Below are 16108 nucleotides of genomic sequence, written 5' to 3'. Positions count from 1 at the left end.
TGACGAAACAGAGACTTTCGTTTTTTGGCTCTAACTTTTGGTGCGTTGATCGCATCTTGTTCGGACTGCGCCCAATCGATTTCTCTCGAAAAATGACGTCAGAATAGTGCCACAAAGAACTTATTCCAGCACTTTTCAAAATCGCGAAAATTTTCGTCAAAAAAGGAAAGGGGTTAGCCTTACTTTTTTTTTGGGCAAAAAATCTTTCATCCCAGAATCGATCTGTATGACCCTCTGTCGACTAATTGGACCCCCAGGAACGCAGAAAACGCACCAGAAAGAGCGTAGGACCAACGGCCAAAAAGATACGCAGGAAAGATCAGCAGCAAAAAAATGACGAAACAGAGACTTTCGTTTTTTGGCTCTAACTTTTGGTGCGTTGATCGCATCTTGTTCGGACTGCGCCCAATCGATTTCTCTCGAAAAATGACGTCAGAATAGTGCCACAAAGAACTTATTCCAGCACTTTTCAAAATCGCGAAAATTTTCGTCAAAAAAGGAAAGGGGTTAGCCTTACTTTTTTTTTGGGCAAAAAATCTTTCATCCCAGAATCGATCTGTATGACCCTCTGTCGACTAATTGGACCCCCAGGAACGCAGAAAACGCACCAGAAAGAGCGTAGGACCAACGGCCAAAAAGATACGCAGGAAAGATCAGCAGCAAAAAAATGACGAAACAGAGACTTTCGTTTTTTGGCTCTAACTTTTGGTGCGTTGATCGCATCTTGTTCGGACTGCGCCCAATCGATTTCTCTCGAAAAATGACGTCAGAATAGTGCCACAAAGAACTTATTCCAGCACTTTTCAAAATCGCGAAAATTTTCGTCAAAAAAGGAAAGGGGTTAGCCTTACTTTTTTTTTGGGCAAAAAATCTTTCATCCCAGAATCGATCTGTATGACCCTCTGTCGACTAATTGGACCCCCAGGAACGCAGAAAACGCACCAGAAAGAGCGTAGGACCAACGGCCAAAAAGATACGCAGGAAAGATCAGCAGCAAAAAAATGACGAAACAGAGACTTTCGTTTTTTGGCTCTAACTTTTGGTGCGTTGATCGCATCTTGTTCGGACTGCGCCCAATCGATTTCTCTCGAAAAATGACGTCAGAATAGTGCCACAAAGAATTTATTCCAGCACTTTTGAAAATCCCGAAAATTTTCGCCAAAAATGCAAAGAAACGATGCAATCTGAGACCGCGAGTAACTCGTCTCCAAAATTCCTTCATCACTTGATATTCTTCAACATTTGTAAAACATTCATAAATGCTCTCCCGATTTGCTGAAGGTATAAATAGTATTCCTTTGGGAACGTATGTACAAATTCGCCGAAATGATGTCTCACTAGCCTCCTTATCAGCTTCGTAAATGTCAGAAAAAATTTAAGCCGTTTTTATGAGATCACCAGAAGCCACTGCCGCAGAATCGAACGTTTATACAGAAAGAGGTTCATTCTCAGAACAGATATAAACCCAGAATTAATTTCGCTAATTTTTCCTCGCAATTAATCCGGTAGAAAAGATTTTTTGATATTCTGAGTCGCCCGCTGTTTGGTACCCTGGGTGAACTGAACTTCTGTCCTCTTTGTTCAATAGGAACTTCCAGAGTCCTTGGTCCTGGGGCTGCGTCGCGGGTCGCTGCGAAAGAAGAGCTGTACGATCCTCGAGGACTTCGCTGGCAACTTGCACAGCCCTCTGCGGGGGTAATGAACGCTTAATTTGGCCCCGACCTACGGGAGACGTTTTCCTCGGGGAAAATAGCGTCACATTCCATCTTCAACAAATAACGCTGGTTACCGTAAACACCAGCGATCAAGAGGTCAAGAATCTTTTGGAACACGCCAAGGACGTATTTTTAGGTAAACCCCACACCCCAGAACTTTGGAGACCATGGAAATGTCGGTGGTCATCAGAGTTCAGTTTTCACATCATCCCTGGACGCGTGTAATCAATCATCAAGGAACATTCATCTTACCGTAGAATATTTTCAGGTAACATTAGGAGTATGATAAAAGTCCAGAATGCCAAGGCAAGGTCCAGTATCGATAGTTTCGTTATATATCTATCAGCGGGTGACGTTCTGGGCACGAGGCAAACTCTGACCACCGATGAATCTTACAACATCCAAGTCACCCTCAAGGGTAAACTCCTGGAGGCCAAGATCACCGGGAAAACTTATTACGGCGTTCGCCACGGCCTCGAGACCCTAAGTCAGATGATTTGGTGGGACGAGGCGGCCGGCAGAAACGGAATACTGAGGGCGATATCATCCGCTTCTATCCGAGACAAACCGACGTTCGGCTATCGGGGGCTGCTTATAGACACGGGTAGACAATTTTTCGCTATCGAAGAACTGAAAAGAGTCGTCGACGGGATGGCTGCCTCCAAGCTCAACACCTTTCACTGGCACTTGTCGGATTCTCAAAGCTTTCCTTACGACTCTCCACAGTTTCCGGAAATGGCCAGGTGGGGTGCCTTCAGTGGGGATCAAGTTTATTCTCCCGAGGACGTTAAGGACCTCGTGGATTACGCTAAAGTACGGGGCATTCGCGTCTTAATCGAAATCGACGCACCCGCTCATGCCGGCGCCGGATGGCAATGGGGTGAGGTTTTTTCTTTCATCCGTCCGACTCGTTGGATAAAGTCAAGCTTGCAAGCTGCAACGACCGTTGAAGTGAAAATTAAACTAATTCTTGTATAAACTTGTCTATCATTCTTTGTCATCGTCTTTCAGGCGCAGAGAACGGTTTTGGAGAACTGGCGCTTTGCGTTGACCAGCAACCGTGGTCGGCATACTGCGGTGAACCAAACTGCGGTCAACTTAATCCGTTCAATGAACATTCTTATAAAATCCTCGAAGGACTCTACAGAGAACTTTTGGACATCACCGAACTTCGTGATATTATTCACATCGGTGGTGACGAAGTGAACTTGGAATGTTGGGCCCAGTACAATAACATTACCATGGCAATGCAGGCACAGAATATAACAGATCTTCATGCCTTATGGGGTGATTTCGAAACGAAAGCACTCCACAGAGTATTCAGAGCCAATCACAACCACGTTCCGAAAGCTGTCGTTGTGTGGAGTTCGCCTCTTACCAAACGGCCGTACATCAACACGTACTTCAATCCCCAGGTAAGAAACTCGTCCAGCTCCCTAGCCCATGTATTTAAATGTCCAAAAATGATCGCACATTGTATCGTTGAATACTTTTATTCAAATAAATCTTTTCAGTTACACGTAATTCAATCTTGGGGCGGCAGTAACTGGCCGGAAACTCCAGAGCTCCTGGAGGACGGTTTCCGGGTAATACTTTCGCACGTAGACGCGTGGTATTTGGATTGCGGATTTGGCAGATGGCGAGAAACGGGGGAAGCGGCTTGCGGCGAATATCGAATCTGGCAAACTGTCTATAATCACAGGCCTTGGAAAGATTATAGCCAGAAAGAGGTTTCTCTCATTCTTGGTGGCGAAGCCGCGCTTTGGTCCGAGCAAGTGGGACGAGCGTCATTAGGGCCCCGATTATGGCCGAGGGCCTCAGCTTTTGCGGAAAGATTATGGTTTGTAGAAAGAATTGTATTACTTTCCTCTCCTTCACACTCGCAGAGTAGGATAAAATACCGTTTACCTTATTTTCAGGACTGACTCTTTGTCGAACGGTTATACGATCGAAGAGAACGTCTACACGAGGCTTGCGGCGCACAGAGAACTCCTTCGCAGTCGAGGACTTCACACTGAGCCAATGTGGCCGCAGTGGTGCTCGGAAAATCCTGGTAAATGCCTTTGACCAGTCTTTGGCAGCAGCGGTATGAAAGGAGGAGTACTAGTTTAAAAGAACAGGTACATGGATCCTTGACAGGGCTTAGTGTAATGGATATCCTCCGCGATATAAATTTTTGATAATCTCTGCGGCGGCATGCGAATTCAATATTTATTATAAACAAATAGATATATATATATGAAGATATATATATACATATATATATATATGCACTAAAATTTTTACAAGATTTTTGATTAAGTTAATTGACTCTGAAAGGTATACTTTCTCGTCAAGATAAGTAGCGACGTAATATCGACTGTTACATTTAATGCCTTTGAAAATTCAAAGTTAGTCCACAGGGACTCAAAGTTTTGAATTGAACTTCGTTCATATTCAATAATATGTATATTATATATTGTATAATAGTAGAACTACTAATAATGTTATGACAGATTTAAAGTATCTGTCTCATAATTGTATAATTTGATAAAAACACAGAATAATATTGCTGCTCGAGGGTAATGAACACGAGATTGAAAAAATAATAACAAAAAACACTTACATACATACATGACAGGCAGCAAGATGTTTATTGACACGACCTATGCTTTTCATATTATTGTGTTCCCGCCCCTTTCTCATGCAAACTTTGCAGTACCTGATGTAATGCTGCATCTTGCTTTTAATTATTTACTGTCAGATCGTCCAATATTTCATATATTATCTAATGTACGTCATGATTTTTTTTCCTGAAAAATACTTCTTCATTTAATGTTTGTGAAAAAGTGATATCCTCAGAGAACTTGACCACTCCCTAGTTTTTGATCATATAACTCATATCGAAATTATGGTAACGAGTTGATACGTACCTGAGTATCCTGTACAATGTAAAACTCATACCATCCGAGCTCCTACTGCTTAACCTCCCTTGATGTACACATCAAAACATCAAAATCTATAACAAGCAAAAAACTTCTTTCTCTGCTATATCGCTCGCTTTACCAACAGGTATTTCACTTGATTTGGTTTATTCGTAGACGATACACGGAGTAATGATTGTAATCGAAGGCATTTAGTGGTATTCGAGCATCAAGTGTCTTATTTCTTGATCACTCGAGATATGAGGTAGAATTGAAAAATAGTGTACTGAGCATTTGTCACCCTGGATATGAAGTGAGACTGAGACGAAGGGAGAACGGATTTTCATGACATGAGCTTTCTGTGATGATAAAGATAAAAATTTACCAACATCTTTTTTGAGCGGTAAAAACTTTGCAATACTGTTGAATGAATCGGAACAACGGGATAGTAATACTCTGACATTATGGCGAAGCCTTAATATTGATAATCGTAAATGTACAGTATACACAGAAATTTATTATATAAAAATGTCGAAACCTCCATTTCACTAGATAGGTAAATCGACATTCTTATATGTTATAGATAAAGTTGACTTCTCATCTGCAAGTGCTTACAAATACATGCTCGTAGAGTGTTAGGAATATTTAGGCCCTGTACTTGTGCTATTTGTTTAGGTAAACATTCACCTAATTCCCTCATAATATTGCATATTTCTGAAGTTACGATTGCTATGAGTAATGGTATGTGTATGTCAGCTACATTTATATCGAACATTCCATAATAAATTAATAGTTATAATAATTTGACAACTCGCATTAAAAATTATATTCAGAGGTAGAATTCATTTTGGCTGATCGGTAATATACAGTGGTCAAGTGTTCCTAACAATACTGATAAAACGAATTTACTACCACTAGTTTTCATTACAGGGTGCAAAAATCAGTGTGATGAAACTTTAGGATCAGTTTCTGAAATCCAAAGAACTTTTCTTTTTCTTTGACGGTTGGAATAAATTTTTTTACCTGTTAAATTCGAGAATCATTAATTAGGTATAGAATGGTCTGCACGAGGTGACATTGTAAACTTGCATTGATCATCGATCAGGTATCCATAGACCATTGATTCACTAAATATAAATATTCGAAGCTTCGATCTTGTTAATAACTCTATGTACTTGCACACAAAGAAGCCAAACTGTACTAAAATGTTGTCAGTTTATCAGAAACAATAGCATTGAGACACCTTGAAAACGTTAGGTAATGGGATAATTTTCGCAAAAAAAGAAGAGAAATAAGTACCAGAGACTCTGGTTAGAGTTCGTTAATCACAGTTTATAATTATGTAACCCTTACAATTATAACAGTTGTGGTTATCGAGAATGGACCATCCTAACACTAATGTACAGTATTCTGATAGATACCCCAATTTCTATTGTAAAGATAGAAAATTCGTTTCACCATAGGTTTATTATGAAGTCTGCACGCCGTATAATTGTAAGGAAATAATTCTGTTGGGATATCCGTTATACATAAATTTCAGTCTAATTTTACAGAAACTATAATTTTGTTGTGTCTTTTAATATGGAATTCCTGAATATCTATAGCAGTTTCGATTTACAACTTATAATTTTGCAAAATTATTGTGTGATGTTTATTTTAGAGGTATTATTATGGATTGTGAGTGATTTTTGTACACATTAAAGTATTAAAACCACATGTATAGGTAATGAACGAGTTTTATTATTGGGGTATTGATGTGTGGCACGAAATGCTGCTGGAATAAAACCAATCAGTACATGAAAAAGATATTCTTCTGACAAAGTTCGGAGCATTCACCTGAAAATATTAAATTACGAATATATTGAATGTCCAAATTTTTCTGAATATCGGCCATGCGTTTAGTTTTACTTCCATATAATAAGGTTCAACAAGCTTGCTATTGAATCGTAGATTAAATACGGAATTGTCCAAATAATTATTGTATGTACATAAATAAGTAATAATTCAGTACTTACCGATATTTACTAATATCAAAGGTTGTAAGGAATATAGTCAGTTATTAATGGCCTTGGCGCAATTAGGTGCGGATATATATCATGCGATTAATTGCAATCAATGCAACTCGAGTTTTTTTTTTTTTGTTTACTTTTAAAATTGTTTGCATCTGAATTTTCGTATATATAAAATGATTTGTTAAATTCTATCTTATATACTCATACACGTATAATATTTATACTTACTATATTTATAAATGTTTGAAAATGTAAATAAAAAATATGAATGATGACACTGATATTGTGAAATTCTCATTATTTCTCCACATTATTTTCTAATCTGATGTAACATCTGAAAAACATGATAATCAACACGGAAAAATAATCAATCGAATAAGTACGTAATTTCATCGTCAATTATTCGGTTTTTGTAATGGTTTATTTTGTTAAACTATATAAAGCACATATTCATAATAGTAGATGTTGTGAATGAGTGAGTCATTATGGACCTCGCTGAGCACTTTTGATAAAAAATATCAACGATCTCATCATCAATAATAATTATACATAAGTATTCCCCGTAACAATTAATTATCAGTATTGGAGAAATGCTTCTATTGTTAACGTACTTTTTTTTCTCGATTTTATGTGGTTTTCGGATATTTCTTCGCTTGTGTAAATCAATTACACAATTCTTTCAAATGCATCGATCATTTACATGGTATTATTATGTATACATCGGTTTACCGGCGGTAATTCAAACGCTTTTTAGAAACACAAATTTAAATCCCCGGATAAATACCATTATCCGAAGAACTCTGGAAAATCTTAGTTAACGTTAGTAGAAGATGTCACGTAATTTGGAAACAATGTTGCATTGATAGTATCGCAGTGACAAACGGATTTTCAAACAGATACCGCATGTTCACGAAGGCAAAGGAAACGTCTTTCTAAAAAGCTGTTTAAGTCGCACATGTTTATTACTAGCTTATGTGCCTGGTAAAACATACGTCTAATCGTATCTTTTTATTTTCTTCATAGTGAAACTTAGACGCATTGTTTTTCCTAAAAGAATTCAGAACACTTGTGTTGCGCATCGAATTTAGACCATGGGATGAAAGTAACAAGTAGGTGTCGACATTGAAAACTGCGACTTGATTAATGGTCTATAAATGTTACCGTGTAATAATATGCACGCTAGTTATGAACGTGATGTACAAGTTTTTATACCTTGTCACTTTTGTAAATTTAACATTTTTTTTACATGGGTTTCTTAATTTTTCATATGAAACAACGTCTCATGAAATGTGATTTTTCTTCAGATTTAGAAAAATAATAACTTTTATGTTGTAGGAACAAACCGATTATGATTACTGGTTACAGCACTGTATATGATCACCATACGTTTCGTTTCGCATATTTCTTTCAACGGAATGTAACTTGGTAAAATCATGTCACACGAGACCATTATAGGGAAGTTTTTTTTTTTACGTTATATATTCAGTTTGTAGCAGGCTACGGTTATTGAAAAAAATTCAATCAAAAGTTCATATTTTAGTAGGATAATTGCAAAAAGAATAGCTTTTTTGGTTCTCTCAATTATGAAAGTAATTGAAAAAATACTCTACATTTTATTCACCGATATACATCGACTTGTTCAAGAAATGATTATGAAAATCTGTAATTGATGTAGGTAGAAATGTTGAATCATAAATTGGTGATCAAATCCGCCGGCCAAATTATTTATATGCAGACAATGACTTCATCTCTTGATATTAATCATACTTGCTATTATTGGCCTTGCTTATATCGTTTGAATGAAGTTTATATGAGAATTGCACGTGTTATTTGATTTCATAATTTCCACAATAAAACTGTTTGTTTTTTTTTTTTAATTTAATTATTATTAACATTATTCATTAATTTAAGTGACAGCCTCGATGCATAAAATATGAACTAGTCATAGCGTATTATAGGCAATAACAATACTTCAACAGAAAAATAGACTACAATCTCATACAATATAACAAAGCATTGTCATTACAATAGTTTGATAGTAATAGGTAATATTAATCATTAATAATATCAATATAATTATCGTGTCACGTTCACTCAAACATTACTCCTCTGATTTTCTTTTAATTATATATGTATAGATATATATATATATATATATATATGTATATATATACATACACACACATATATAAGATAATATCGCCATCTCGTTAACGCATTTTTTTATTTATATTATGTATATTACATTATATTGTTATTGGCTCAGTCTAACTAGGATCGCATATATCGCTATATCGTAAATGTATTATGGCAAGATTTACTGACATATCGTTATGTTCACAATCTTACCTTCTCTCATCCATAAAAGTACGAAATTTCGCCCTCCATATGCAAATCATCACTTCTGTCATTATTCTCAAAATATATTTACGACAAATTTCTGATGAAAGAGAAAAAAAAAAACAATCAATCACGTAAAAAGCTTTCTAATCGGCGTGATACAACATGTAGTTAAATAATGAACAGAAAAAGAAAAGAAGATTGTAAACATAATGATTAATATGATCAGCGTATCAGAACATCAGTTTATACGTTTACCACTTATTATATATACCTATAAAATCATAAGATAAAAATTATAACAAAACCCATTAATCCGTCCTATAGTATCACGCTTGCTACCATTTTGCAGTTTACGGTGCGTCAAGGTTTATGGAAACGAACGTGATTAATTTAGAAACAAACTCAGATAGTTTTGCGTCACAGTAAATATCGCAACAGTCACATTTTAGAAAATAGAAAGTACATGGTCATATAGCAACGGTTGAAATGGCACGCCTTCAGATAAACTCTGTATAGAGTGTAATACAAATTATTGAGGAAAGTAATAATAATATCGGTAGCAGTGATAATATGTCTTAGAGGATTAGTTTTCTACCGGTATTGGCTATGTCAATCAAACATTGGTACGGTATTAAAAATCACCTAAGAAATTCTTTCGACGTAATTGGTATTAGGCCTACATTTTTTGTCGCATGTAACAATCATGATTAATTACTTTGAAATGATGTTTACGGGTATCGTTTTGCTGCCTGATATTTTGCAAATTGTCTTGTTATTAATTGATCGTAACAAAGCCAGCCAGGCAAATGCGAAATCGCGTCAAATTATGCTTTGGAATGTACCAGGTGTTGCAAAGCATTGCAGTACACTCGCAATACACATTTCTTTTATCGTACACTATATAACAACTGTCACGGGCTCAAAGTTTTTGCATTCGAAAAATCTTCGATTGGGGTCTTGTTTGAAAGAGAGATTTAAGTCATAATTTTTCTTAATTTTTGTTTCGTGAGAGAAAGAAAGAGGAAAATCTCTGAACTATATACATGCATTGCGGACATAATAGCCAACTTTCTTAACACCATTTTACCGCGGTTAGTTACTTCTTTCGACGCTATACATTTGATTTTCACTCCTCTGATTACAATTTTACACTCACCGTTCATTTGTTTTTATATCACCTGATATATATTTCAAAGATATGCAAATCTAACTTGAGCTATTATAACTGTTTTTGCCCGTTACATTTTAGTAACATCTAATTTATTGATTTACTTTCTCCTCTAAACTGTACGGCTATACTCATTAAATTAGCTAACTCACTAATTATTATTATTATTATTATTATTGATTTATTCCTTTTTTTTTTTTAAATAAAGCGCGAATCACAAGATAACTTTTCTTCTTCATTACTCTACACACCTGTGTTTTATTCTCCATTTTCCGTCTGTTCCTAATATTCGTTAGAAAATATGTGAAGCGAGTACCCGATGTGTTATTTTTTCATTCGCACTTAAAAATTTAGTTCACCTAGTCGAATTATAATGAACTCCCGCAAATAACGAAGGATTTCTTCTTTGATTACAAATACAGCGATTAGAAAATGATCGTTTCTTCATCGTAAGGCTAGAGTCGACTATGCTTAACTTTTAAAATTATTTATAATTTATCTTTTACAGCTACGATTATATAATGTCGTTAAATTTTATGTAATGTGTCGGTATGCCAACACTTCACAGATTAACATGTGACACTATTGGAGAAATGTACTTCATAAATTGCAATGAAAATAAATAATGTTCACACAAATTTTGCCATTCATCTTTTTTATATATAATATTCAGTTGGTTCTAGATAGTACTCGGGTTAATAACTAATTGAGAACATGTGTCACCTATTAGTCTATGTTGCGTCGGATCTTATGCTCATGGACATAATTAATAGTAGCGCTATTTTTTTTCGTGTAATGTTAACAGAGCTGAATATTTTTTGTCGAGTACGTGTAGTTGAATGTTTTAAAATTGACTATGTTATGCTCATGTTTTTTTCCATGTTTTTGTGACTTTTTTTTATATGTACCTATCATTACGTTATTATTTCGTTTGCTTATAGCGCATTGCTTGTGATAATATAATATATGTGGGGTTTCAAATTAAAGTGAAACTTTGGAATGATATGCTTTCTTTTCATAAACTGTTAAGTATATCTGTAACTTGACTATGAGAGATTAAAATATACTTCTTGAACGTCGTATAATATTCTTGATAATCAAGAATTTAATATTATTAGTTTACATATTCATTAAATGATAGTTTCTAGAGTTATTACATCTGAATAATTTGTAAAATAAATAATTTCACTCGATATTGCATTAAAAGTTTTCATATGATAATGGAAAGTGTATAAGAGGGCTCTGTATTCATTTTTTGCACGAAACGTAATTATTGATTTAAATTTAAGACTATAATTGTCTGAGAAACAAAAATCTCTTTGCAGTTTAACATTTTTTAAATTAAACACACGACGAAAAAGAAACAGTTCTCAAATTAAGATGGCACTTTACAGTGTCTTTCACATTGGCAGTGCATTTATGAATACATAGTTATCTTTTCAAAAAATCAAAAGTTTGTAGATCTACAAATCGTTCTTCTGTAAATAAAAATTTCACGGCTAGTTTAAATTTTTTCTCTTATATTCTTTTGGCTTCTAAGTTTGGAACGATAGTTTTATATATGTTTGTCATAGAAAATCCAAGAGCAGCTGGAGTGTCGGTGTTAGTGAGTGATTGAGTGAGTGAGTGAGTGAATGGTCTAAACTAAGTGGACGGGCGAAGTCGAGTATTGCCACGAGGATACATTTCCACGACCATAATTTTTTTGTTTCAGTTTTTTTCATCATCTCTTTTAAATACTCATCCTTAGTTTAATATTATATTCTCACTGTGTATCATTTGTGTAATTATGTATAGTATGCATATGTGTGTTCATACTTTGAGTGTAAATCTTTTTCTTTTACTTAGAGTTTACATTTACAATCATGTTCGCTAAGGCATTCATAATGGCAAGTATATTTAAAGGTGCTTAGCTCTGGGCTCTACTGAATATTTCACATTGCGTTTCATCAATTACCCCGAATAAAACTAAATTGATTTACTCTTTGACTATGACAATGGGTTTAAAAACGAATAAGTGAATTCTTGTGCAATTGAGTTAGATCACAAATGTAATAGAATAAAATCATCAACGATTGATAATTAATGGAAACAAATTGATTAGGAATTCGTAGAAATTTTTATACATATAGATAGCAGTTCGAATTGAGCCCAACGTAGCACGAATAACAGAGTACGAAGCAGTAATAACAGTATGATTCAATGTTTTTATATATTTACTATATCTGTAGCACAAGCGCGTGCTTTTACCGTAATACGATTTATATTATTGTTAATGTTTGTAACCGATATTATAATAATTTTATGTTTACCTTCAATTATATATAGATATAGGTATATATATATATAATTGACGCTAGGGTTTTTCTGTACAAGGCTGGCTACAGTTTTGTTTTAAATATCCTTATTTTTCCTCCCTTTTAAATCTCTTCTCCACACGGCTTTTTACACAATGAGAGGTAGGCGCACGAAGCTATTAAAAAAAAAAAAAAAGAAACGATTCGTAAAATTGTTCAAATCAACTAATAAATTTATTTTCGGTGATATCCACGTTTGGTTAATAAATACAAAAAATATCGAAATACCGCAAACACGCAAATACCGCAAATTTGAACAATAACCGAATACAAATATCGAATAGCCGAAAAACATGACGAATGTCGTAATGTCAGAAAAATATCATTAAGCAAGTACTTCGATTATCGAATGTGTAAAAAGGTCAAGAAGCTCCTAAAAACGACTGGCTCCTTCAATCAATTTCATTGTCCTACATCGGCTAGGTAATTGCAGTATTTATAATTACTGATATATCATTTTTGCACCGTACTTAATTTGAAACTAGAAATAAAAGCTTGATTTGAATAACAGTTTAGGAATTACATCAAGTTTCTTTTTATAAGCTTGAAATAATGACTTGCTGTGTTCAATTAATAGCGTTAAAAAATATTTATTATAGGCATTTTTCGACACGTTTTCTTACAAATACCAAAATAATAAAAAAATTAAAGATCATTGTCTCCTACTGAAAAGTTTCACCGGTACAAGTTTGTCGTAATGTCGTTAAAATTTATCACCTATGCAAAACTTGCAACTTGGTTCGATTGCCAACTTGAATGCGGTATATTTTTTACATTTCCGGCAATCAAGGAAAAAATACAACTGTGCCAAAACGATGTACTTTAATTATTAAGAAAGAAAAACCTATCCTTGCTTTGGTGGGAAAGTATGACTCTGTCTTCATCTGAAATTTGTCTCGACACCTAATCCAATGTTATCACATCTGCATAATAAGATTATTATTCAACTTACATATATATACATATGTATATATGTATATTTATACATTTCTCCAGGACACTCTGCTGATGTATGGTTACAGGATACAGAGTACATCGCGTAATAGTAAATTTCGTTTTCGCTCAACAAATCATATGTATAAAGTACGCGTATACGTATTATCGCAATATTTAATTCACCTGCGTCGATATTAGTGCGAAGCGGCAACCTCATTCCTTCTGTATCCTACCATTATTTATTTATTCATTTTCATTCGATTATCACGGCTAGGATACCTAAAAAACGTGCTCTTTATCCACAGCAATTATTTTACAATAGTTATAGCAAATTCCTAAATACTATATTAAATATTAGCTCATCGCAAATTTCTCAATCTAGTATTTAATATGTTTCTACAATACGCGTTTTATTATGAGTATGTTTTTTGTTATTTATTCATTTTTTTCTTGCGATAACTAGTATATATTTATATATTTATAGTAGTATTGTTTTAACAGTTTTAGAAAATTTCGTTTTCTCCTGACCCTAGCTGCGATGAACACCGTTACATCTACAAAAGTATTCCTCAGCTAAAATTATTATTGTAGTTTCTGTTGCGTCCATACAATTTTTTTCAAATTGGCCGCGTTCAACTATCAACATTTTATTTTATTAATTGTTGTAAATCGTGACGCTGTTGTTTTTGTTTTCTCCTTTCTCAGACCACTGGACTGGGATAACAAGCCTTGCTGACAATTTGCATGGTATTGTATTATAGTGATAACTTTATAATTATTATTATTATGATAGCTATTATACTGTGTAATTGTAATAATAATTTATTATGGTATATCATATTTATAGTTTTTTTTTTTGTTTTTTTTTTGTTTTTATAGTACATTATATTTGCCGTAAAAAGATATACTTGGTTGAGAAAGCGAGAAGGTAGAAAAAATAAAATAGAAATAGAAAAAGAAAAACACAAACATTGTACACCACTGATAATTCGTACATACATAATTATAGTATTGTTATATATAGGGTATGTATACGTGGGTCCCAAAAACTTTCAACAAGGTAACAGAGTTTTTGAGACCAGTGCATCTTTGTCTATTTTTGTTTTTTTTTTATTTTTTTTTATTTTTATTTTTAATTTTCATCTTTATCATCTAGTCTTTCTATAGAGTTTTGTTTTTCCAATCTTTCAAAGCCTAGGATACTCGCTGCGTTTTTACGTGTAATGTATTACAGCCCTTGTTATTACACAGCGAGACAGAGTTTTGCTACTTGCTTATAAACACAGCTTCTCTAAAATTATAATAATACACATCATAACACAGAAGATGAAACGCTCTTCACAAAAATAACATATTGAAAATTAAAAGAAAATAAAATCATTCAACAGAAAATTTTTGGGAGATTCTGTGAGGCACGCTACACGAATGCTTGTGATATATATTTGTTTTCCTTCTTCGAATTGTCACTCTACCGATTCAAATAAATCCGAACTACCCTGCTGTATCCATCCACATCATGAGATAAAAATTATTGATTATACCTGTTAATTACAAATAATACGTCAAGCTGACCAGCATGTAAAAACAACACTCTGTCTTGCTGAATGTGTGCAAGGGTATAAAATATATAGCAAGAGAAACTAAAAAACTTTCATGTATATTGCTAAAGATAGAACTAATCGTAAGAGCACCCTTGTACTGGCAACAATATGCTTTATAAAACCTGTGCTTTAAAGAGTCCGTGTATTTCAAATGATAACTTGAAATATCACAGGATCAGCTGCGATCTTGAGATAATTCCAGTTACTCAATCGACTCACGTCTTTTGTTACCACTTCTCTTACAGCACAGATTTGGGTCTGTATTCATTTACTGTACCGCGGTTGCGTATATTTTTATTTAAAGTGTCTCAATGTGGCGTTCACGTGTTAAAATTTTCTTTCTTTAATAAAATAAATAATGAATGCTTGTGTACGAGTGTTGTATGCGTGTATGTATCTTACCGAAGTAAAATGAAACAAAAAAAAAAAAAAGAATAAAAAACAACCTTGCTTAGGTACAGCGCGTCAATACGGACCCCGTTAGTATCTCTGTGTGTGCTAGTACATAGAGTGACGTCATTGATACGAATCCTTGTGGAAGGTATCACTCTTGTGGAAGATCCGTCGTCCTTCACGCGTCAGCTCTTGACTTGCAAAATTATTCTCTGACTTAGGTCTCGGTAAAAGGCAGGAGGGTAAAGCTCTCAGCTCCATGCTATGGACCTGAAATACAAGTACTAAATTACTCTAACGCTTTTATTTTCTGCACCTCGTTTACGGAGTGATTTTTTACACGGAAATGTATTTTAAAGGCTGTAAAAGTGTCGGGATTAAATTTTTATAAAGGCAAGGTGAAAAATGAACAAGCAACAGTTATTTTTGCGGAAAATACGCATAAAATAGAGATTTATTGACGAGTGTGTTGAAGGCTACTCCGAAACTCAGACTCATCAAAAAGACTCTATATGCGAACATGCCATAAATCCTATTTTCTGTGCTACTTCTTGTCAAAAGCTATAAAGTAGTAGAGTTATTAACAAAGATAACGCAGAAAATAATTTTCCCGCGTCTCGCGACGAAATAAAATTTGTAAGGATTAGTCAAGGGTACTAATAATTGCGAAAATTAAAACG

General features: G+C 34.3%; 2 protein-coding genes across 20 annotated transcripts in view; one reads left to right on the top strand and one right to left on the bottom strand.

Moving 5' to 3' along the window:
- LOC107225817 (probable beta-hexosaminidase fdl) overlaps nt 1–6345 on the top strand; it is a 71991-nt gene extending 65646 nt beyond the window's left edge. For 5 of the 6 annotated variants that reach the window (XM_046742082.1, XM_046742092.1, XM_046742097.1 and 2 more), the window contains 5 exons: nt 1589–1851; nt 1984–2595; nt 2727–3130; nt 3230–3555; nt 3635–6345. In XM_046742082.1, coding sequence (XP_046598038.1) covers nt 1589–1851; nt 1984–2595; nt 2727–3130; nt 3230–3555; nt 3635–3782 — 1753 coding nt within the window. In that variant the 3' untranslated portion in view covers nt 3783–6345. The remainder of the gene's footprint in view (nt 1–1588; nt 1852–1983; nt 2596–2726; nt 3131–3229; nt 3556–3634) is intronic. The other variant, XM_046742071.1, reaches the window with a different exon arrangement.
- Nucleotides 5623–16108, bottom strand: part of LOC107225713 (potassium/sodium hyperpolarization-activated cyclic nucleotide-gated channel 2) — a 167109-nt gene continuing 156623 nt past the window's right edge. For all 14 annotated transcript variants that reach the window (XM_046741971.1, XM_046741976.1, XM_046741966.1 and 11 more), the window contains one exon: nt 5623–15698. In XM_046741971.1, coding sequence (XP_046597927.1) covers nt 15552–15698 — 147 coding nt within the window. In that variant the 3' untranslated portion in view covers nt 5623–15551. The remainder of the gene's footprint in view (nt 15699–16108) is intronic.

The sequence above is a fragment of the Neodiprion lecontei genome, chromosome 1 (genome assembly GCF_021901455.1).
Source record: "Neodiprion lecontei isolate iyNeoLeco1 chromosome 1, iyNeoLeco1.1, whole genome shotgun sequence".
Taxonomy (NCBI): Eukaryota; Metazoa; Arthropoda; class Insecta; order Hymenoptera; family Diprionidae; genus Neodiprion; species Neodiprion lecontei.
The sequence above is the reverse complement of the archived record's forward strand: the minus strand, read 5'-3'. Positions and strand labels throughout refer to the sequence as shown.